Raw genomic sequence first — 21,539 nt, 5'->3', positions numbered from 1 at the left:
TTTTTACACCTGATAAGGAGGCAGTGGTTGGGGCGGTCACAGCTGACCCCTCCCCCAGCTCCCCTTTTGATTCAGACCGGAAGCCTTTCAGCCCCAGCGCAGGATTACTTGGGCTTCCCCGGCTCCTCATGCTGAGGACCTTACGGGGGTCTGGGCCCCCCATTATGGCTCCTCCCAGAGGCCTCCCAGGGAGGAGGAGCCCAGCAGGCCTAGCTTCGCCTCGGGCTCTCCGTCGTCTGCCCCACAAAGCAGCCGAGCTCCCGGGCCCACACATCCCCTCCCCCTCCTCCTCTTGGGCCTGCTGGAGCCGGTGGTGGGCGCGGGTGCTGGGATGTGGGCGGGCCCTGGGAGCAGCCCAAGAGCAGAGCCTCAGGAGGCAGAGTGGCCCCTCACCTGGCTTGGCTGTTTTGTAAATGCCCCGGAGACAGTGCTGCCCTGTTAACAAAGCTGAGCCCACTGTGGGCACTGTGAGCCTCTACAGCCCCTGGGAGAGCTCAGAGAAGCAGGAGTCCGAGGCTTCCTGCCCACAAGCGGCCTCGGGGCTGGGGCTCTCTCGGCCCTCTCCTGTCCCTGGGGACAATCTTTAGACAGGGCCCGTAGCTTGGGCAGCCCCATCGGCTGGGTCAGTACGAAGCTGCACTGACCACGGGCTCAGGGAAGGGAGCGCCATGTCCGGGCCAGCTCTGGGCTCCGCCCCTGCTGGGCTTCAGAGCCCGCTCGCTCTCCTCCAGGCCTCAGGGGCCACACCTTGACACTGAAGGGCGGGATGAGTTCTCTGGGGCCCTGAGACAGGGGGGTGACAGCCCTGCCCCGTCACCAAGGAGGACTTCAGAACTTCCGGGTCAGGGACTGTTTATCCCCCTCCCAAAACACTAAATCCCGAGGGCACTACTTTAAAAATGCAACCTGGGGCTCTTGGACTAGAGGATTTCTCTGAACCTTTAAAATTTGAGAACTGTTTTAGCCCCTTGGGGACGCTAGAGCTTCACAGGGCGTCCAGGTGGCCCACCTGCTGTGCCCAGGACAGGTGGAGGGTGGGGGGAGGAGAGGGAAGAGGGGACAAGAAAGGGAAAGAGCCTGGTGTTCCCTGCTCCCTTGGACCTCGGTGAAAACTCTGCCCCTACCAGTCAGTTGTGCTGAAAAAAAAATCAGCCAGGGCGTGAATATCAAAAGTCACCATTTCCTTTTCTGCCCTCTCTCACCTCAATTTCTTAGGGTGATATCCATGAGGATTTTTGCAGCGTTTGCAGAAAAAGTGGGCAGTTGTTAATGTGTGACACATGTTCCCGTGTGTATCACCTGGACTGTCTGGACCCTCCTCTGAAAACCATTCCCAAGGGCATGTGGATTTGTCCCAAATGTCAAGACCAGGTACTGTGTGAGGGACAGGGAGGTGAAGCCGCTCCGGCGTGGCCGGCCTGGACAAAACACATGACTCTTTCACTTGGAACCAGCTTGCTTTTGATAATGATGGATGAGAGCACCCCAACATACACACACACACACACACACACACACACACACACGCACACACACACACAGAGCCCATTAGAATGCTCCCTGATATTCTTTTGTGTGTTGAGCTGGTGCTCTCAGTCTCCCACTCTTCACAAAATAGGCATCTACATCTATTGTTCCCTCTGAGTTTTTCCAGCCTCTTCCTGAGATTTATCCACGCTTCCAGCTCTTAATGGAAAAGACATGTGCTGACCTGTCACTGTCTTTGTCCCCTTAAACTATCAGCACACACAGCACTCTGTCCTATTCTCTCTAATACACATTGCTCCAAGAACAGCTTTTAAAGGCAGTGTCTGGACCTTCTGTGTTTGTTCAACTCCTGCCAGCAACGAAATCCCCCCAAAGAAGTGCCCAGGTAATTATTTTGGAAAAGAAACAGCGGGTCTATCACACAACTCCACTGGCACCACTTTCAGGAAACGAGTTAGAAAGCACTATCTCAATTTGCCACAACTGAAACCCCTGGAGCCTGAATGAATTCTTATTACCCCAGAAGCCAGAAAAGCCCAGGAGTACTTTGTTCCAGCTCCCAGAATTCCTGGCTGGAGAAAAACTCATCTTTTCTCTTTTAACCTGGTGCCAGTCTAAGTCCACTAGGATGCTCCCAGATCTTACCAAGATGGTAAGAGAGAGGGGAAGGCTTGAGTGGGAGGCCCCGGCCTCTCATCTCTTCTTTTCCTCATGTCTTTTTAAGGAAAAACTCATTGTCCAAATAGTTTCCTTTTAGCACAGGGCTGATACATCGATGTTTTGAGCACATTGACCCTGGAAAAGAGATATTTTATATTTTGAGCTTTTAAAAAATAAATTTCTATTGATAGTCTTGTTTCTTGTATCATACACATGCTTTCCTTTTTCCTTCCCCTCCCAGAGTGCCATCCCGTATAACAAATAATATTTCTTGAGAGAAAAAAAATCAGTTCAATTGATGAATACATTGAAAAAGTCTGAAAACATATGCAATGTACACCACCTGTAGACCTCCCCCTCAACAAAGAGGTTGGGGATAACTTCTCATATTTCTTCATTCAAGTCCAGCTTGGAATTATTTATAATTTTGTTACATTTTTAATTAATTATTTATTTGTTTGTTTTTTGGTGTATCATTGTTTTGTTTTTTACATTTTGACTCTGCTGACTTCCCTCTACATCAATTCTTGTGGATCTTTCTGTGCTTCTCTGTGTTCATCATTTCTTACAGCACAGCAATATTCCAGTACATTTATGCACCAGAACTAGGTTAGCCATTCCCCAACTGATGGGCATCAATTTCCAATTCTTCGCTGTTTATCGTGAAATGTGCTGCTGTAAATATGTTGGGTTATATAGGGAGTTTCTGCATAGCTCTGGCTTCCTGCGGATATAGACCCAGTAATGGAGTCTCTGGTTCAAAGGTCTTCTCACTTGCTTAAGTCCAATTGTTTTCCAAGAGGTTGTGCCATTTCACAGCTTCACTGGCAATGTATTGGGGTACTTATCATTCCATAACTCTTCTCGGCCATTTTTGCCAATTTGTAGAATATGAAATGAAACCTCAGGGTTGTTGTGATTTGCATTTTTCTTATTGGTGATTTAGAGCAGTCTTTCATGTGATTATTATACCTCTCAATTCTTTTGAGAACTGACTATTGCTGGACTTTGACCACTTATCGATTGGGGAATGGCTACTAGTCATATACACATACATACATACCTACATACATGTCATGGACACATGTACACATTTGTCTATACACACACACACTATATATATATATATATATATATATATATATATATATATATATATATATATATATATATATTTTGGATACAAAAAGAAATTTGATAACAAAGATTTTTTTCCTATTTGACCACTTCTTTTCTTCTAGTTGCATTAGTTTTGTTTGTGCAGAAACTTTTCAGTTTCAAGTAATCGATTATCTATTTTATCTTTTGCAATCGCTTCTGTCCTTTGTTTGGTTATAAATACACTGCCTACCAATAGCCGTGAGTGACTGGTGATCTGTTTTTCTTCTAATTTTTTATTATATTATTCTCAATATTGAGATCATACATCCATTTAGAAGGTATTGTGGAATGTGGTATAAGATATTGTCTAAGCCTAATTTCTGCCAAACTGCTTTTTAATTTTTTGAGTAGTTTTTTTTTTTCCAAATAAGGCGTTTTTTCCTAGATAATTTTTATTTTCTACTTGATCAAGCTCTGAGTTATGGAGTTATACTGTGTATTTTTAAAGGGAAAATGCTGAAAATTGAGAGAGAAAAACTAAGTCAGGCTAATCCTGCTGTTGGTTGCCAACATCACACCAGTTTAGCAGTGTCAGTAATGGGATCTCAGGAGAAAGAGAAGGTGGGGCGGAAATCATGGTCTGTGGTCTGCCCGTGTGCTGCATTGTTGGGAGGCTCAGAAGGCCTCCTGCTTTTTGTCTGTCAGTCTGGAGCAGTGACGAGGCTTTCCCCTTCCTATCAGAAGCTCAGTGCTTCATATTGACTACTGGGGATTATTACTGTCTAGGGGGAAAGGGAGGTGAGGAGGGAGAAATATTTGGAACACAAGGTTTTGCAAGAGTGAATATTGAAAACTATCTTTGCATGTATTTAGAAAAGTAAAAAAGCTATTATTAAGAAAAGAAAAAAAAAGGAAAAAAAAAAAAAAAAGCTCAGTGCTTTTCTGAGGAGAAGTGAAGGCCACTGAGAGTCTTGCCTAATTTATCATCACAAACTAGTGCTTGTGAGAGAGACACGGGGTAGACCCGAACAGCGACGTTCCTCTGTCTTTACAGCAAGTCTGGAAGGCGCCGTCTCTGGGAGGTTAATGTCCTCCAGTCGCCTGGCGCGGTTTTGGGGGTGCATTTCCCATCCTCAAAGTGAAATTCTCATCATTGGAATGTTTTTGGCGTTTGCTTTCAGATGCTGAAAAAGGAAGAAGCAATTCCTTGGCCCGGGACCTTAGCAATTGTTCATTCCTATATTGCCTACAAAGCAGGTAAAGAATGTCAGTGACCTCGTTGCAGCATCCCTGCTAGGAAGACACACTTGCTTTTAAAAGTAAATCGAACTTGTAAAATGAAAAGTTTTTAAATGAAAGAGATGATAAGTTCGGGGAAGAGGCAAGAGATGATAACTTAATAACCTAGAGCCATGGTCTCCAAAAACCCATCACCGTCTCCGATGTAACAATGATGATGTGAGGAGCTGGGATCCCCACCATTAAGAAACGTTTAGCTGGGGGCAGCTAGGTGGCACAGTGGATAGAGCACCAGCCCTGAATTTAGGAGGACCCGAGTTCAAATCTCGTCTCAGACATTTAACACTTCCTAGCTGTGTGACCCTGGGCAAGTCACTTAACCCCAGCCTCAGAAAAAGGGAAAAAAAAGAAACGTTTAGCCTAGTCAGAAGGTTCGGTGGAAGGGGGAAGGGATCAGTGTTTGCTGCCAGCTAGGGAGCCGAGGGCAGACCTGGGGAGGGGGGTGCGTTCTGGGCAGGAGGGAAGCTGGCCCATGGTGACCATGGTGATCCTGGGTGTGAACTGTGCCTGCAGAAGCTGCTCGGAATCCTAGGAATAGGGAGGGAGCAGGAGTTTGTTTTTGTTTTTAAACAATTTGAAAAATTAGTCCAATGGGAGAGCCTGGAAGGAGAAGAAACAGCTAATGAGACCGCCATCCATTCTCAAGTAGGGGTCTCAAGGCAGACACTCTTAAAAATTATTGACTACTCTTGACCTTATGGATCCTCCTCAAGTATGTTGGGGAGCCCTCGGGGTCCTCGGCCCACTCTTTAAGAACCAGTGCTCTACCTGAAAGGTGAGGACCCACATTTAGAGTGGTTTCCATGCAAATTGAAAAGGAGGGCTAGGTCTGAGAGGGATTAGCTGACAGGCAAGATTTGAGAGCTGATGTCATCAAAGGAACCTGGGATCGTTATGAGGCCGGAATTAGGAGGACCAAATGCCATCAGCAACTAGGGCAGACCTAGGGGAAGGGGGAGACTTTGTTTTCAAACAGTGGGCAGCTGAGTGCTTTAGAAGCCAGAGCTCAGGTAAGCAGTGGCACCAGGGGACTGCCCAGGCCTGTCTTCGGGCTGCGCCCTGGATCCACAAAAAGGATTCCCCCCATGGCCTGGACCCGCATGGCCTTGTGCCCTTCTGCAAGCCCCCCCCTTGGAAGCCTCAGGGTGTTCAGAACGAGAGTGAGGCGACCCTCGTCCAGAGGCGGTGGCCAGAAGAGCCCTGGGAAAGGGAGCATCTTCTCGGAGAATGCCTTTGTAAGTCTGTTCCCCTTTCTATTACAGCAAAAGAAGAAGAAAAACAGAAACTGCTTAAATGGAGTTCAGATTTAAAACAGGAGCGAGAGCAGCTGGAGCAGAAGGTGAAGCAGCTCAGCAATTCTATAAGTGTAAGGAGACCTCGTTCACTTGCTAACTAACACGTCCCACGTCTCAGTGGGCTGGTGAGGGTTCTCTCTGGCTGGACCAAGGGCTGGGGAGGCCCCAGGATGGACCGGCCCCTGCTCCGTGCAGCCATGGGATGGTGCACTAAGTGGGAGAGCGGTTCAGAATGTGACTCACTCATTCCTAGCCCCAAGGAGTGCCTGATTTCATAAAAGGCACATGGGCTAACGCTAACCTCAGCAGCTCTGGTGGGGCTGGGAGTGAAGAGGACCCCTCATGGAGGGGAGGAGTCGGTCGGGGCAGGGTCTGAGAGATAGGGTCCTTGCAAGGGGACGGCAGTTCCACAGGTGCATTGGGGGTGTCCAGACTTTGGGATGACAATCCAGACCCTTGAAAGAGAGCTGAGTGGATCAAAGATGTTGGCCCAGCTCCCTTGCTTTGCCACACAGGATCACGCCACATCCTCCCAGGAGTTATATTTCTAAGGGATCCTTTCCAAGAGATCGCCCTTGAGAGAGCAAAGGGAGCCTCCGACATTCAGTGGGGGTGCAGGGGAAGGTGGCTCCCTGGTGCTGGGAGCAAAGAGGAGGCAGGGGGCACAAGTGCATCTTAGAGGAGTTTAACTGGGAGAGAGGAGAAGGAAGGCAGAGCCGGGGGAGCAACTGAGGATGGCAAGAAGGGGCAGAGGGAAGGAATAGGAAGCTGTGATCAGAGAGGGGGTGGTCAGAGGCTCTGGTTAGGAAGGAATGGCCAGCGGTGGCTAAGGGGGAAGGGCTAGGCTGAGGCTGATGGAGGACCACTCACTGAGCTGGGGGGAGGCCGCTAGCATGTGGTGGGGAGGAGAGGGCCAGGGGGCCGGCACCACCTTGTGGGAAAGCTGCCTTCAGGTGAGAGCTGCTGAGACATGGTGAGAGTCGGGAAGGGCCTGGTGAGGGCTCCCTGTCCAGGACCCGTGTGGGCAGGGAAGGGGCCCTGTGAAGGAGAGGTGGGACTGTAATCCCTGGGGACAGAGCCAAGCAAGCATGCTCCTTCCAGCCTAGGCCAGAGAACAACCTTTGAACTAGAGACAACCACAAGGTTACAGCCTGTAGATCCCCAAGATAAAGATCCCCAAAGGGCCGTCCCCCTGCTAAATACTGGTGGGTGGGATGGTGAGCCATCAAGACTGGGAAAAGTGCTCCAAGCAATGTGTCAGAGAACCCCAAAGCTCTTACAGAGCTGCAGGCTGGAGCCAGGAAGGCCCGAGTTCAAATCCACCCTCACTCCCTTCCTAGACGTGTGACCCTGCGCAAGTCACAAGCGCTCTTCGAACATGTTTCCTAGATGTCAAATAAATGAGCAAATGGGGTAATAAATGTACCTAACTCAAAGGTTATTGTGAGAAACAGGTAACGTATTCGTAAAATGCTGACTGGCACAGTGCCTGGCACATAGTGGACACTTAATAAATGCTAGTTTTTAAAAAAAAAGAAAAAACAGCGCTCACTCACAAGGCCAAGTTCCACTTCAGTTCCTGCCAAACTCTAGAACGTAACAGCGAAAGGACGTTAGCTGACATCTGGGAAAGGAAACAGCGATTGCAGAGAGCCAGGCCCAGGAAGGCTCTTTGGGAGCGAGTCACTGAGTCAATGGTTAAGTGGAGTCCTTTTGATGTAGTTTACCTAAACTTAGCAAAGCAGCTAATGAAGTCTCTCATCTTTCTTAGAGAAAACAAAGCCTGGTGGGGCTGAGAGATAATAGTTAGATATTCACCCGACTAAAAGGCGCAGTCGTTAATGGTTTGCTCTCTGCTTGACAGGAGGTCTCCCTGGGGATCTCGGGCCTGGCCCCGCCTTTTACATTTGCACCAATCTCTCAGATTCACAGCGGAGATCAGATTTGGAGAGGACACGGATGTGGGAGGGACGAGCACAAACACGGAAAGAATGTGGGTTAAAATGAAATCTCGACAAGCTCAGAAACTGGGGACTAATAGGATAAGATGAAATTGAGTCGGGTCAAATGGAAAGTCTCATACTCGGTTTCAAAAATCTCAGTATTAGAGTAATTCACTAAATTTGGAGTCATCTACCTAAGAAGTTTGTCTCACAAAGATTTTGGCCAGGATTGCCCTGCCGCTAACTGTAAGGTTTGGTTTGGTGGCCAGGAGTTGCTCAGGATGGCAGGCTGGGTCAGGAAAGACACAGGGCCGAGCAGACGGCCCGCGGTCCTCTGCCCGGCCGGCCTTCATCCTGCGGTGCTCAGCCGGACCCTCAGAGTGAAGGCTCAGCTGCAGGTGTCAGACTGGGCTGGTTGGCAGAGAGCCGTGGAGGTCACGATGGCTATCCTTGAGTCGTTACCTCATGCAGAAGGGTCCCTTTGGCCAGTGTGGCTCCAGAAGGGAAGAATTGGGGTCTTTCGGTGGAAATCACAGAGGGCACTGGTGGGCTGGATGCTTCGTAAAACTGTGGAAAGTGCTCCCAGAGGGCAGAGGGCACAGACCGGGCCGTGACTCCCCGGGAGGGTGAAGGAGATGGTCTCGTGCAGGGCTGGGCTGCCATGTCCTACTTGGGAGAGGCGGCGTGAGAGCCTCTCCAGTTGGGGCATCCTGGGAACAAGTTGCAGCGGGGGCGGGGGCTGAGTGCTGAAAGTTCTTGGGCTCCAGGATGTTCCCCGGCCAGAAGCAGAACTAGAGCTGCCTGGAAAGCAAGGCTGTGTGGGCTCAGTGAGCCTGCCTTGGCTGGCCTGGGGCTGCTTTCCTGGGCCCGAATGTGGCCCGGGCTGGCTGCGAAGATCCTCCCAGCTCTGCTTCCCCATCACCGTGGCTCAGTCCGTCTGGTAGTGGCAGGCAGCGGGCTATGCCCTGGGGACCTGGGCAAAAGGAGCCCAGAGCCGGCGGGATAATTAGCAGGGGCAAGAGAGGGGCACGGGGGGGGGGGGTCTTAGTTAGGAAGCCAGGGAGGGCAGTGGTCAGAGCAGAGGTGGCAGAGCTGGCTCTGTACCTGAGGGCTGGAGGGCCCAGCCTGGAGGGTCCTGGGTAGAGGAGCATGGGGAGGGAGGGGGGAGGAGGAGAGCAACAGGCTGAATCCCTCCACACCCTTCCAGCTCCAGGCCCCACTGGCCTGACCGCCATGTCTAGCAGGACTGCCCCGGCTCCCAGAGATAGAGGCAGAGTCTCCCCCCCGCCCGGGCCCCCCACCCCCGCAGGGCCAGGCGCTACCCACTCACTGCCCCTCGTTCTCTCTCCTTGTGCTACAGAAATGCATGGAGATGAAGAACACGATCCTGGCGAGGCAGAAGGAGATGCACGGCTCCCTGGAGAAGGTCAAGCAGCTGATCCGCCTCATCCACGGCATCGACCTGTCCAAGCCCATGAACTCTGAGGCCGGCTCGGCGGCCTTGCCCAACGGCCCGGACTGCACGCCCCCCGCCCCCGCCGCGCCCTCCACGCCGGCGCCCACGCCCTCGCCGGGCTGCACGCTGAACTGTAACAAGGGCGAAGAGACTAAATAACGGGGCCCGGCCGCGGGCCGGCGGCGGAACCCCGGAACACCAGAAAAGCCGAGCCGGGTTTCTTCTGGGAAGGGCAGGATTCCTTTGGCGAAAGCTTCGGCTCCAGAGGGAGAAGCCGCTCGTGCCAGGTGGCGCCGGAGTTTGCCAATTGATCCTCCTTATTACTGTGTGTACATGCAAAGTCTGGACCGCATCACGTGAAACAGTGCCAGCTGGGGGTGCTCTGCCAGCACCGTGCCAAGTGAAATCTCTATTTACTCTCTCTATTCTACACCAGTGTGTGCCTGCAGCAGCCTCCACAGCCACGAGGGGTGGGCCGGGCTGGGCTGGGGAGCGGGAAGAGGCCAGGGCAGGTTTCAGACCCTTATCGGCTGAGCGGTCGCTTAGGTGGGGAAGAGAGGTCCAAAGAGCGCGTGGGCTTTCCTGTCTGAGACTCTCACGACTATAAAACCAAAAACAACAAAAAAAGGAAATCCAGATGTAAGCAATCGCAGTGCCCAGAAGGGTGGGGAGGGCGGGAGGGCGGGAGGGGGTGGGCGCAAGGGTGGGAAAAGTATATCAAATAAGCAGTATTTAATACCGGTGGCAGAGGGAGGGGTCCGGCCCGGACGGCCACAGCCAGTGGCCCCCAGGCCCGCTTCTCCCCGGCGCCCGGCCCCCGCCCCACCCCTTCAGGCTCCCCCCCATCCTTCCAGAGCCCCCCGGATCTGCCCGCTGCACTTTTGGGGGGCTGGGGCGGGGCGGAGCAAGTGGGCCCCCTCCCCGAGTCCGGGCGGCAGAGGCCCGGGAAAAGGCGGATCGGTGATTTTACTTGAAACAGAGCTCCATCCCTTCTCTATATTTATAAAGCGGAAAGAGCCTGAGCAAAGCACCCCACAGCCCAGATGTGTGAACTCAATGGAGACGTTTTCTTTCCTTTGCTTTTTTTTTAAACGTTTCTTTTACTTTTTTTGTAACAAAAACTAAAATACGGACTAGAAGAGCTGTTTTTCAGGCTGACAGCCCGGTTAAGGGGTAGCTGAGACCTTGCATGGTATAGATTAGGAGTCCTAGTGTCAGTGAGATACAGTGAGTCTTTGTGAGTCCTCGTGTCATCGTTTCGGGCACTGTTTTTTATGCAAGGGCAAAATCTTTGTATCTTGGGGAAAACGACAACAACTTTTTTTTAAATTAAAAAGGAAAATAAAAGCTATTGAGGTCTTCCTAGTGTTACTTAAATTAAGATCAAGGTAAGAAACATTGTAAAAAAAAAATTTACACAAGTGCTATTTGTTTCCTAAAAACAGTGATTTCTATTAAAAAGGTGTCAGAACTGGAGAAGACTGTGTAGTTCTAATTTTTTAGCACAGCATCTGCCGCTCACGAGGCCGCTCCGTGGGGGCGTGTCTCCAGGCAGATGAGTTAGGGCCCCGGGTCTCCCTCCCCCCATTCCCCCTTCTTGGAAGGGCGCTCCATCTCTTGGCGACTCAGTCCCTACCTCTTGTGAGGCCCCTTGGCCAAACTGCTGGGGCTTCCGGAGGGGCCCTCCAGCCGCCAGTGCTGAGAGCCGGGGGCTCCACAGGGGAGGCGCCCACCTTGCTGACCGCATCAGAGCCCCAGAGAGCCCCAGGCCGAGTCTGCCCGCCTGCCTCTTGAGAAAGTCTTCATCCTTGTTGGATCCCAGGTAGAGGAAAGGGATGGGTTCCAAGCAGTTGTCTCCCCAGACAAGTCTTGGCCGGGGATGGTCCGGAGTCGGTTTGATTTTGCTTTTTCAGTTCCAGCCTGTTTCTTCCCTTCCCGAGAAGACTTGTGGAGACTTGAGAGTCTCTCCTTGGGGCAGGAGGTGGATGCCCCCGACCTCTGGGGCACCGTCCCGGGCAGCTGGAGAGCTTTCCTGTTTCCGGTGCTCAGCACAGAGAGGGAAGGTAGCTAGTAGCACCCCCCGGTTGTGAGGATCCCCCACAGGGGCACCCGGTGGCCAGGCCTCTCCCCTGGCTTACTGCCCCTGCTCCCAGCAATAGCCGCACCCCGGTCACATCCACCAGCTGGAACTGGGGGCCCGACCCTCCCCTTTCCCAGGGCGCAGAGGCAGCCGGGAAAGGACCCTTCCCATGAGATTCTCCGGCAGCTGGGCTCCTGCCCGTCTCCCCAGAAGTTTAGAGAGGAGGCTTAAGGGCTTGGGCTGGGGGACAGCTGGGCCCCAAGTCAGCCCCCTCGAGGGGTCGAGGCAGGGAGAGCGGAGGGTCCCCGGCCAGCCCCAAGCTGGGATCCTGGAGACATCAGGCCTTCCCCTTAGAACGAGGGAGCTGTGGGGAGCGGCCCAGACTTGTCCCAGGAACAGTTGGCTGCCGCTCCCAGAGCCGCTGTGGTTTCTCCCCCTCCCTGGGCCGGGAGCTCTGAGCGCCTGGGCTCAGGAGGGTCTTCTGAGGGTTCCTTATAAGTGACGGCGAGGTTGGAACCCTTGTCAGAAGAGAGAAGCTCTTGGGAGCACTCTGGGAGGAGGCCTTGGGCCCCATGGGACAGACTAGGAAGGGAAACCTCCCAAGCTCATTGTACTGAGATAGAGCGTGCAGCTGGGGCCCTGAGAAGCCTAAGTTGGGGCCCCCACTTCCTCCTCCTCTTGGGCACTGGCCCCGGGGATCCATCCCTCCCCAGGTCCACTGCAGGCTGGGACAGAGAGAAGTAGCCTGGGGGCCCTGACAAGCTGGGGCAGGACCAGGGTGCCACACGCTCCAGCCAGCCTCCGGGCGCTGAGGTCATGGTTCCGCCCAGCTGCAGCACCTCCCTGTGATTCCTGCTGCCCCAGGGTCTTCCTGCTTGGACCCCCCACTTTTCTTCCTCCCCTCTTTCTCTTCCCCCCCATTCTCATTGCCTTTCAAAGTCTGGCTCCCCCACCAGTCAGTTTGCTCCCTGAGATGTCTAGCATTTCTCTTTCTGAAGCTGCCGGCTCTGGGGTCGCCCCCAGGCTCCCCAGCCCCCCAGGGCTCTTGCCCCTCCCTTAGATTTCTTCAGTTTTCCACCTGCCCACAGTGCCTTGACTGCCTGCCCACTGTAGAAAGGACACAGGGAAAGGCGCCTCCGCCAGGGCTAAGGCAAGAGGGAGCTCAGGAAACCTCGGGGAGGCCGGGGGCTGCGGGGAGTCCACTCCGAGGGGCCAGCCGCCTGAGCCCCTGGAAGCAGGTGTCCTTGGGAAGATGGCCCGGGGAGCCCAAGGAATCTGGCCTCGCTCTTGCCGGGACCTCACCAGCTGTGAAGGGAGAGGAGGCCGTGGGAAGCCTTCTCCCCCCCCCTCCATTCCACAGAGCGGACGCACGCTGACAATTTTTATTTTTCGTAACTTAGCAAGGGCAGGAAGTGTCTTTTGGACGCCCCGGGAACCCTCACTTGTCTCATCTGATGCAGGCCCTCTTCCTGCAAGCACCCTGGCCGGGCGGCCGTAGGGGACCCTTGCTGATGAGCCGGACAATCTCCGCAGGGCCAGCCCCTCTTCCTGACGACCAGGAAGCTGTCCCTGTGGGGGAGCCGGCCCCAGGGGTTGTGCCGCCTCCAGGAGGACCCCCCAGATAAGCAGGGCTTTTTCCTACGGAACCTGGGCTGGGCCAGAGAGGGACATTCTAAATGGGATTTTGGGGCAGAGGGGGGATGTGACTTGGCCCATTCTGTGGCCCTCTCTTTGACTTAGGAGCCCTTGTGATTTCAGTCTCTGTAGAGCCCCCATGTAGATTTTTAGGTTCAAAGTGTTTTGTTGGGGGCTGGGGTTTTTGTGGAGGGGAGGGGGGAGGGCCGAAGGCAGCTGATAAATTTGTATTTATTTTTACACTTTACTAAATAAAACAAAATGAAGTCTGGTGTCGGCCTCCCTATGTTGGGGTTTGGGGCTCAGAAGCCTCCGTCCTCCCCTTTGGCTCTTGCCTGGTCCCAGCCGGGCCACTTGTGGGCAGCAGGGTGGGGAGGGGTGGGGGGCTGGGCCAGTCTGGGCACCTGTATCCAAGGGCTGGAGAAGGCCTTGGAGGAGCTTCAGGAGGACTGTGATGAAGGGGGGGGGGTTGGGATTAGACTGGCTCCATATGGCCCCAAAGGGCAGGATGAGGGTCCCAGCTTGGGCAACCTAAGAGAGCATGGAGTCTAAGTCCCCCATTTTACAGATGGAGAAACCGAGACCAGGCTTGCTCACGGTCACACACTGGGATGAAGTGAAAAGCCAGGATTTGCCCCCAATGTAGCCCCTTTCCCACACTGCCATGCTGCAAGACTCGTGGGTTACGGGTCAGTGGGGGGCTCCCAATTCTCTGATTCTGTAATTGGGTCTGGGGTCTTGGGGACTTTTCTGATCCCACTGCCTCAAGAAACCAGAAAAGGAGATGAAAATAATAAAAAAGCTGCTTTAATTACAAAAGTCTAGGACAGAGTGGGGACGCCAGCCCCATCGTGGTTGATGGCAATGAGGCCGCACACCGTGGTGGAGAAAACCCTTCCCCCTTTGTCCAAGGGCTACGACTCCCCCATTGCCCCAGCCTCAGAGCCACTCAGATCCTTTTAAATAACTTAAATAGAGACCCTGGGACCGGGGCCTCGGTCCAGTGTCTGTGTGGGAGTGTCTCGGGGATCCTTCCTGAGGGCCCGACCTCCCCCCGAGGGGAAGCCCCCCAGCCCATCCCGAGACCCTCAGAGCTGCCGCTGAGCCGTGAGATACTTGAGGGCGGCGGAGCCATAGCGACGGGAGAGGTCCTGATGGAACTCTTCCTTGAGGGCCCGGAGGCAACGCCGATAAGCGGGGCTGGATCGGAACCTGGAGATGTCGAGGCTGGGAGCGTGGGGTAAGTGGATGGCGAAGGCTTCGGGTAGAACCAAGAACTCGTACTCCTACAAGGAAGGGCCAAGACCCGGCAGGGGTGAGTGGGGAGCCTTCTCTGCTCCCTCTGCGCCTTCCCCTAGGGCCCTTTCAGCTAAGGGGGACAGAGGCTTGGGGATGGAGGGGGACGGGGCGTCCGGGGGCCTACCTGTGCATCCAGCTCCATGATATGGGCCACTTTGTTCCAGCCAAAGCCCACAAAGCGGGGGTCATAGCGGGGGCAATCCCGGGGGACCACCACATAGGGCTCGTAGTCGGCTGCCCACTCCACACGGTAGGGAGCCCGGGCCTCCCGCCAACGGGCGTAGTCGGTGGGCTCGTGTCCTCGGGGCCACACGTGGTACCTGCAAGGCCCAGGAGACACTTGGGTCACCCCCAACTGTCCGAAATGGGGAGGGGGGAGGGAAGTCCCCAGCTGTCCAAAATGGGGAGGAGGGAGCGCTCTCACCTGAAGGTGTAGAGGGAGCCATCGTCCAGCAGGGACAGCAGCTCCGCCTTGGACGTGGGGAAGCTCAGACGGTAGCGGAGAGTCTCGAAGGCCGGCACCACCAGGGCGGCTTTGCGGGTGGCTAGGCCCAGCTCCTCGATGGAGGTCCTGAGGGACAGAGGATGTAAGAGGGCGGGCCCCAGCAGTGGCAACAAGCGGGCCGGCCCAGAGGATAAGAGACAAGGGCACGAGCCTCCACAGGACGGGCCAGCCCGGGGACAGACAGAGACGCGAGCCTCTATGGGACTGGCTGGTCCAGGGACAGACAGAGACGCGAGCCTCTATGGGACTGGCTGGTCCAGGGACAGACAGAGACCTGAGCCTCCACAGGACGGGCCAGCCCAGGGACAGACGGAGACCTGAGCCTCCACAGGACGGGCCAGCCCGGGGACAGACAGAGACCTGAGCCTCCACAGGACGGGCCAGCCCGGGGACAGACGGAGACGTGAGCCTCCACAGGACGGGCCAGCCCGGGGACAGACGGAGACGTGAGCCTCCACAGGACGGGCCAGCCCGGGGACAGACGGAGACCTGAGCCTCCACAGGACGGGCCAGCCCGGGGACAGACGGAGACCTGAGCCTCCACAGGACGGGCCAGCCCGGGGACAGACGGAGACGCGAGCCTCCACAGGACGGGCCAGCCCGGGGACAGACAGAGACACGAGCCTCTATGGGACTGGCTGGTCCAGGGACAGACAGAGACGCGAGCCTCTATGGGACTGGCCGGTTCAGGGACAGACAGAGACGCGAGCCTCTATGGGACTGGCTGGTCCAGGGACAGACAGAGACCTGAGCCTCCACAGGACGGGCCAGCCCAGGGACAGACAGAGACCTGAGCCTCCACAGGACGGGCCAGCCCGGGGACAGACGGAGACGTGAGCCTCCACAGGACGGGCCAGCCCGGGGACAGACGGAGACGTGAGCCTCCACAGGACAGGCCAGCCTGGGGACAGACGGAGACCTGAGCCTCCACAGGATGGGCCAGCCCGGGGACAGACGGAGACGTGAGCCTCCACAGGACGGGCCAGCCCGGGGACAGACGTTGACATGAGCCTCTATGGGACTGGCTGGTCCAGGGACAGACAGAGACGCGAGCCTCCACAAGACGGGCCAACCCGGGGACATACAGAGACCTGAGCCTCCACAGGATGGGCCGGCCCAGGGACAGACGGAGACGCGAGCCTTCACAAGACTGGCCAACCCGGGGACATACAGAGACCTGAGCCTCCACAGGATGGGCCGGCCCAGGGACAGACGGAGACGCGAGCCTTCACAAGACTGGCTGGCCCAGGGACAGACGGAGACGCGAGCCTTCACAAGACTGGCTGGCCCAGGGACAGACGGGGACACACGAGCCCTCCATGGGACAGGCTGGTCCAGGACAAAAGGCCAGGCCCAAAAGCAGGGTTTCTAGCGCGGCCTAGCACTTGCCAGCTGTGACAGGACAAACCACCCCCCGCCATGGCTGCATAGTCCCAGCCTGCAGTGCCCCCCCCAACTCCCTACCACAACTCCCCGGCCCTGCCCACCTGAGGTAGTGGTAGAGGGAGTAGGCCGGCAGGAAGTCAATGTCACTGAGGAAGACATAGGGGGTGCGGGCCTGGCCCAGGGCCACGTTGCGGAGCAGGTTCACGGGGTACAGCGGCCCCTCCCGGTACACAATGTGGTAGGCCACGTCCCGCCGGGCAGCCAGCACCTCGGAGGCCTGCGCGAAGTGCAGGAACTGCTGGGCCTCCGCGTCTGACAGGTACAGAGCCAGGCTCATGGGGCCCGGCCAGTGGCGGCACAGCGCCTCCAGCATCTGGAGCCTTGGGACAGCCGGGGTGGGGGGGGGGGGAAGCGGGGAGTGAGCCGCTGTCCTCCAACCTTCAGCCTCCCCTGCCTCCCCTCACCCATATCCCCTTACCGGTCCATGGACAGCTGGGCCACCAGGGTGACATCGTGAGGATGGGGAGTGGGGGGCTCGTAGGGCAGGAAGGTCAAGTGCACCCGGTGCACAGTGAGCTGCTGCTGGCGGAATTCGTAGCAGCCATCGTCCTCCTCCAGCTCCCCTGGAGCTTGTCTGAGCTGGGGGAGGTGGCGTGAAGGTCAGCACAGGAGGGGGGCCTGCCTGCCACCCCTCCCCCAGCCTGTGCCCCGGCTCACCTGGTCTGGCTCGCTTGAGGGGGCACTGGCGCAGCCGAACAGCTCCCTCCGCAGCAGGTTCCCATCGTACTCCAGGAAGGTCAGGTAGAGGTTGCGGAAGAACTCCACGTGTTTGTTCTTCACCCCCAGTTTCTTAGGTGAGTTCCAGTGAATCACCTGGGGGTGGGGCGGGAGCATGAGGCCCTGGGGCCTGCCCCTCCCCATCCCCATCCAGGGCACACACCACCCCCCAGGCCCCACCTTGAGGTCGGACACCTCAGAGTAGCACTGCTCGGCCCGCGTGTGGTCCGAGAGCTGCACGTTCCAGGAGCAGGGCAGCGGGTGCACGAGCCACGGGTGCTGCTTGATTACGGCATTGAAGATGTCCTGAAAGGAGCGACCGGGGACCCCTTCGTCCTGAGGCTCCTCAGAGCCCACCCCCCCATCCCTGCTCAGACCCTGGGCCCCTCTCCCCGGCCCATTCCCACCCAGACCCCCCAGTTTCCCCTGCCCCGACTGGAGAACCCCCCCACCTGGTCAGCCAGGGAAGTGGCCAGCATGGTCAGCAGCTCCCGCTCGGCCGTCAGCCTCCACATCTGCTCCCAGCTGGCCTGCCGCAGGCGCTCCAGGTGCAGGAGGATCACCCCTGTGGAAGGAAGTGTGGCTGCGGGGACTCCCGGGCCTGAAGCCCCCAGGTGGCCCCCGCAGCAAGGGCAGCTCCCCTCACAAACCAGGTAGGGAGAGGGAAGAACCACCATGACCCCATTTTCCACATGAGGAGACTGAGGCTGGGAAGAAGGGCTTTGCCCATGGCCTCACCTGTGTTGAAGCCCCGGCCCAAGGCAGGCCAGGGTCGGTGGTTCTTCCAGAGGTTCCCCAAGTACCAATCACTCTGGTTCTCCACCAACCCGATCACCTGCTTGTCTGGGAGGAAAAGAAGGAGATGGGGGAGGGAGGAACCAAACCCCACAGCCGCCGGGCCCAGGTTTGGGGAGCACTCCCCATTCAAAGGCAGGTGACCACCTCCCCCTTAATGCCCCGGGTGTCCTGTATTACATGGTGGGGGTGGAAGAGGGGTGTCCCAGGGCCCTGTATCTGAGAGCCTGGACAGTTTGGGGGGTGCAGGGTCCTTGGCTCCCCACCTGAGAATCGGGCAAAGACAGCCCACAGCTCTGCAATGTCCGAAGCAAAGGTGATGTCGGTGTCCAGGACAATGACCCGGGGCAGGCTGGGAGGCAGTGCCCGGGGCAGGGTCAGCTTCAGGAGGCCATAGATGCCCGAGTAGTGCTTATTGGGGATCCAGGCGACCTCAGGCTGCAGGGGAGAGGGCGCGTGACACGGGATCCCCACTTCCCCCTGAGGGCTGCCTGTCTCCCAGCCGGGGAACAGAGGCTCAGGGAGAGGAATCACAGCCACAGATTGAGGAAGAGGGGCCCCAACAAGGGGCCTGGGCTGGAGGAGGGGGGGCCAGGCTTCTGACCTGTGATTCTGGAGGACCCGAAGCTTTCCTGAGAACCCCCCAAAGGTGAAGGGGTCACCTGTGGGGTCTGAATTACGTCACTGCCCCATCACTGAGGCCCGGCCCAGCAGGAAGAGGGCCCGGGATGCAGCGGGCTCCTGGGACTTGGCAACCTCCACCAAGGAGTCACTCAAGCTGCTTCGGTTTCTGGGCCCAGCAGCTGGGCTTAAGGGACTGTTAAATGTCTGAGGCCGGCTCCAGGGCCGGGGCTCTAACCACTGCGCTCCCTCTCCCCAGCTGCCCAACAAGGGAGGCCTGAATGACTCTCCTGCGGTCCCACGGGATGACCTGTCCAAAGTGACCCACTGGCCAAGTAGCTGAGGTCAGAGCCCACACCTGGGTGGGCCCGCTGCACCACCCTGCCCCCAAGAAACTGCCACGGGGGAGGGGAGGGCAGGGGAGGAGGAAGGAACAGCTGTGCTGGGGGAGGGATCTGACCTCCCAGAGGGCAAGAGCCATTTCTGCTTCCTCTCCGCTCCCAGCAGGGGGAAGGCCCTTCAAAATGAGAGGGGGAGCAGCTACTGCTGGGGAGAGGAAGGGGAGGGAGGAGGAGGGGGGAGGGGGCTCGCAGCCCCACCTGGAGCTCGTCGGCATGGTAGAAGCTCACAGACACAGAGGGCACCCTCCACGTTTGGAAGAGAGTTTCCAGGATGTTGTGCGCCACAGAGTCTGTCACCAAATGGAAGTGCAGAGGATTCTTCCTGGGGGGGAGAGGAGGGGAGTCTGGGGGAGGGGGCCACCCGGACTGGCCCCGCCCCCAGACTTCGGGGAGAAAAATCGGTTAGTGCCCCTAGGAGCGCCAGGTGCAGCTGGAGGGCCCAGGACTGGGGAGGGAGGCGGCCGGGGGAGGTACCTGTGGAAGAGGATGGACTTGACCAGAGTGACCACATCCCGGCTGGAGTTGTGCCCGGCGCACACAATGGCCACATGCAGCAGCTGGAGGGAGGAGGGGGGACAGGAGATGCATTTGAGGGCCACACCTGGGCTCCCCTCCCACCAGGCCAGGGAAGGAGGGGTCGCTCAGAGCTCATCTGGCCCCATTTTTCTGATGAGGAAACTGAGGCCCGCCAGCTCGTGCCCCAGGGAAGATCACACTAGATGGCAAGTTTGGGGCCAAGACTTGGTGCCAGGTTCTCGGACTAGGAGCCTCTGGTGGGTGTGGGAGAGGGGCATTCACAGCTGGAGACCGGGCAGAGGTGAGCCCAGCCAGGGTGCCGGAGGGACCTGATCCCAGGGTCCCAGAAGCCTCAGCCGGTGCCTGCTGAGGCCCGGGCCGAGCCGCCTTGGGGGCAGGCTGGCCAAGTGCAGGAACTCCCAGAATAATGTTCCTAAATTCGGAAAATCAAGTCTTGGATCCCCAAGAGCCCCGGAGCGAGTAAAAAGAAAGGGGGGGCTTCCCTTCCACGTCCGCAGACCCTCTGAAATCCCCCTTGGGACCGGGAGGCGGGGCCCAGCCCGGCAGTGAGGAAGGGGCTCTCGGGCCAGGGCGCTCCCCCTCCCCCCCGCGGCGCTGGCCGGTCTGGGCAGGTGGATGGGGGCGCCGGTTTTTGGGGCTCACCTCGCACTTCTGAACCGTGGGCTGCTGGGGGCAGGCCGTCCCGCCCCGCGTCTCCCCGCGCCCCGAGCGCCGCAGCTCCTCCCGAAGCTGCCGGTTCTCCTCCTCCACGGCCCGGACGTGGGCCCCCAGCCCCGACAGGGCCCCCCCGGAGCAAGGCGCCGGCAGGAGCAGGCGGCCATCTGCGCGGAGACGGGGGTCGGCGTCGGGGTCCCGGCTGGGAGCAGCCCCCCTCCCGTGGGCCCGGCCCCCCTCCCCCGGGCACAGCCCCCCCCCCGGGCCCCCGGACGCGCCGACCACTCACACGGCAGGTCCCCGCTGAGCAGGTAGAGGCCGGACAGCAGCAGCAGCAGCAGCAGCAGCAGCAGGAGCCCGGCCCCCAGCGCCCTCAGCCGCCCCCGCCCCCGGGGCAGCATGGCCAGCTCAGGGCGGCGCGGCCCGGCCCGGGCCGGCAGGCGGCATCGCAGACCCTGGGGAGGAGGGAGGGAGGCAGGAGCGGGCCCGGGCCGCGCCGTCGGGGCAGCGCCGTCCCGCTCTCACCTGCGCTCGCTCCCCGCCCGCCCGCCCGGCTCGCCGCCGCCGAGTCTTCCCGAAAGCCGGCGGCCGGTCCGGGCAGGCTCCTGCCCCGCCTCCGCCCGCCCGCCCAGCCACCTGGGCTCAAGTTTCACCTCGGCTCCGCTAGGCTCGGCAGGAAGGGGGGAGGGCCCGGCCCGCGCCCGGCCCCCCCAAACTGACTAGGAAAGGTGCGGGGAACGCACCCTCCTCCGGCTCCCGGGAGGCCACCCAGCAAGCCCCCTCCCCCTCCCATTTACCTGGTTTCAACTCAACACACTTCTCGGGGCTAAACTTCCCCGCGCCCCCGAGCACGAGCTCCGGCTCTCAGGCTTGGAGGGGGGCGGCTGGGAAAGGCAAGCTCCCCCTGCCCGGACTCGCAGGCACAAAGATCCCGGCCCCAGCTCCCGGACTAGTTTCCCGATCCCCCCCTCAAACAGGCGAGGGGGCGGGGCCTGGCGGGGCCCGCTGACCCCGGCCTCAGGGATCAAAGGAGGCAGCCTCAGGAGGCCGAGGAATCACTGGACAGGAGCGGAGTTTGCATGTGAAAGGTTGGGGGGGCGGGCGGAGGGCACGGGGGTGGAGGCCGCCGCCGGGAAGGAATGTGGACTCCGGGGAGCTGGGGCTCCCGCCCGCCGGGGGGAGGGGACTTGGGAGGAGGGACACCTGTTGGGCTGGGAAACCTGGCGGGCGGCGGAGCGGGAGGGGCGGGGGGGGAGGGGTGGGAAGCAGCTCCTCCCCAGGCCTGCCCTTCCAGTCCCGCTCAGCTTGCGTCTGCGGCTTCAGAGGAGAAGGAAAGTGAGCCCCCCCGGGGCAGGCTCAGGGGCCCACGCGTGGGGGCGTCCCACCCCACCCCATCCTCCCAGGGCTGGGAGAAAACCACCTCACACCTGCCTCCGAGAGGACAGATCGCCGGCCGGCCGCAGCCGCTGCACCCGGGAGGCCTCAGGGACCTTGGGCGACAGGAGGCTGATGGAGCGGCCAGGAGAGCAGAGCTGGGACTGGGGGGTCATTTTCAGCGTCCCACTGGACTCGGCACTCAGGGCCTAATGGACTCCGGAGGTCTCTCC

General features: G+C 58.2%; 2 protein-coding genes across 2 annotated transcripts in view; one reads left to right on the top strand and one right to left on the bottom strand.

Moving 5' to 3' along the window:
• The window catches only part of PHF21A (PHD finger protein 21A), a 194,066-nt gene extending 183,348 nt beyond the window's left edge, over positions 1–10,718 (top strand). Inside the window, 4 exon segments of the mRNA XM_074274334.1 lie at positions 1,216–1,371; positions 4,431–4,506; positions 5,811–5,914; positions 9,147–10,718. Of these exon segments, the coding sequence (XP_074130435.1) occupies positions 1,216–1,371; positions 4,431–4,506; positions 5,811–5,914; positions 9,147–9,401 (591 nt within the window). The 3' untranslated portion in view covers positions 9,402–10,718.
• A 3,030-nt stretch (positions 10,719–13,748) lies between these two features.
• On the bottom strand, positions 13,749–21,040 carry LARGE2 (LARGE xylosyl- and glucuronyltransferase 2). The gene is made up of 15 exons (XM_074274332.1): positions 20,730–21,040; positions 20,222–20,387; positions 19,921–20,099; positions 19,216–19,298; positions 18,940–19,063; positions 17,986–18,157; positions 17,663–17,767; positions 17,377–17,489; positions 17,105–17,230; positions 16,865–17,020; positions 16,626–16,786; positions 16,249–16,527; positions 14,681–14,827; positions 14,381–14,576; positions 13,749–14,243 (listed from the first exon to the last, which is right to left on the bottom strand). Exons 2-15 carry the CDS (start codon positions 20,331–20,333, stop codon positions 14,046–14,048), a joined length of 2,151 nt encoding a protein of 716 aa, XP_074130433.1. The 5' UTR covers positions 20,334–20,387; positions 20,730–21,040; the 3' UTR covers positions 13,749–14,045.
• Between the last annotated feature and the right edge of the window lie 499 nt (positions 21,041–21,539).

This window comes from Sminthopsis crassicaudata, chromosome 6 (genome assembly GCF_048593235.1).
Source record: "Sminthopsis crassicaudata isolate SCR6 chromosome 6, ASM4859323v1, whole genome shotgun sequence".
Taxonomy (NCBI): Eukaryota; Metazoa; Chordata; class Mammalia; order Dasyuromorphia; family Dasyuridae; genus Sminthopsis; species Sminthopsis crassicaudata.
This window is presented reverse-complemented; position numbering and strand designations above follow the sequence as displayed.

Bases quoted from the DNA above. Each gene is read 5' to 3' on its own strand.
- LARGE2 (XM_074274332.1), bottom strand. From the start codon at position 20,333: ATGCTGCCCCGGGGGCGGGGGCGGCTGAGGGCGCTGGGGGCCGGGCTC. The intron at 20,100-20,221 runs GTGAGTGGTCGG...GTCTCCGCGCAG, and splicing joins GCTCAGCGGGGACCTGCCGT to ATGGCCGCCTGCTCCTGCCG. The intron at 14,244-14,380 runs GTAGGCCCCCGG...CCTTCCTTGTAG, and splicing joins TCATGGAGCTGGATGCACAG to GAGTACGAGTTCTTGGTTCT.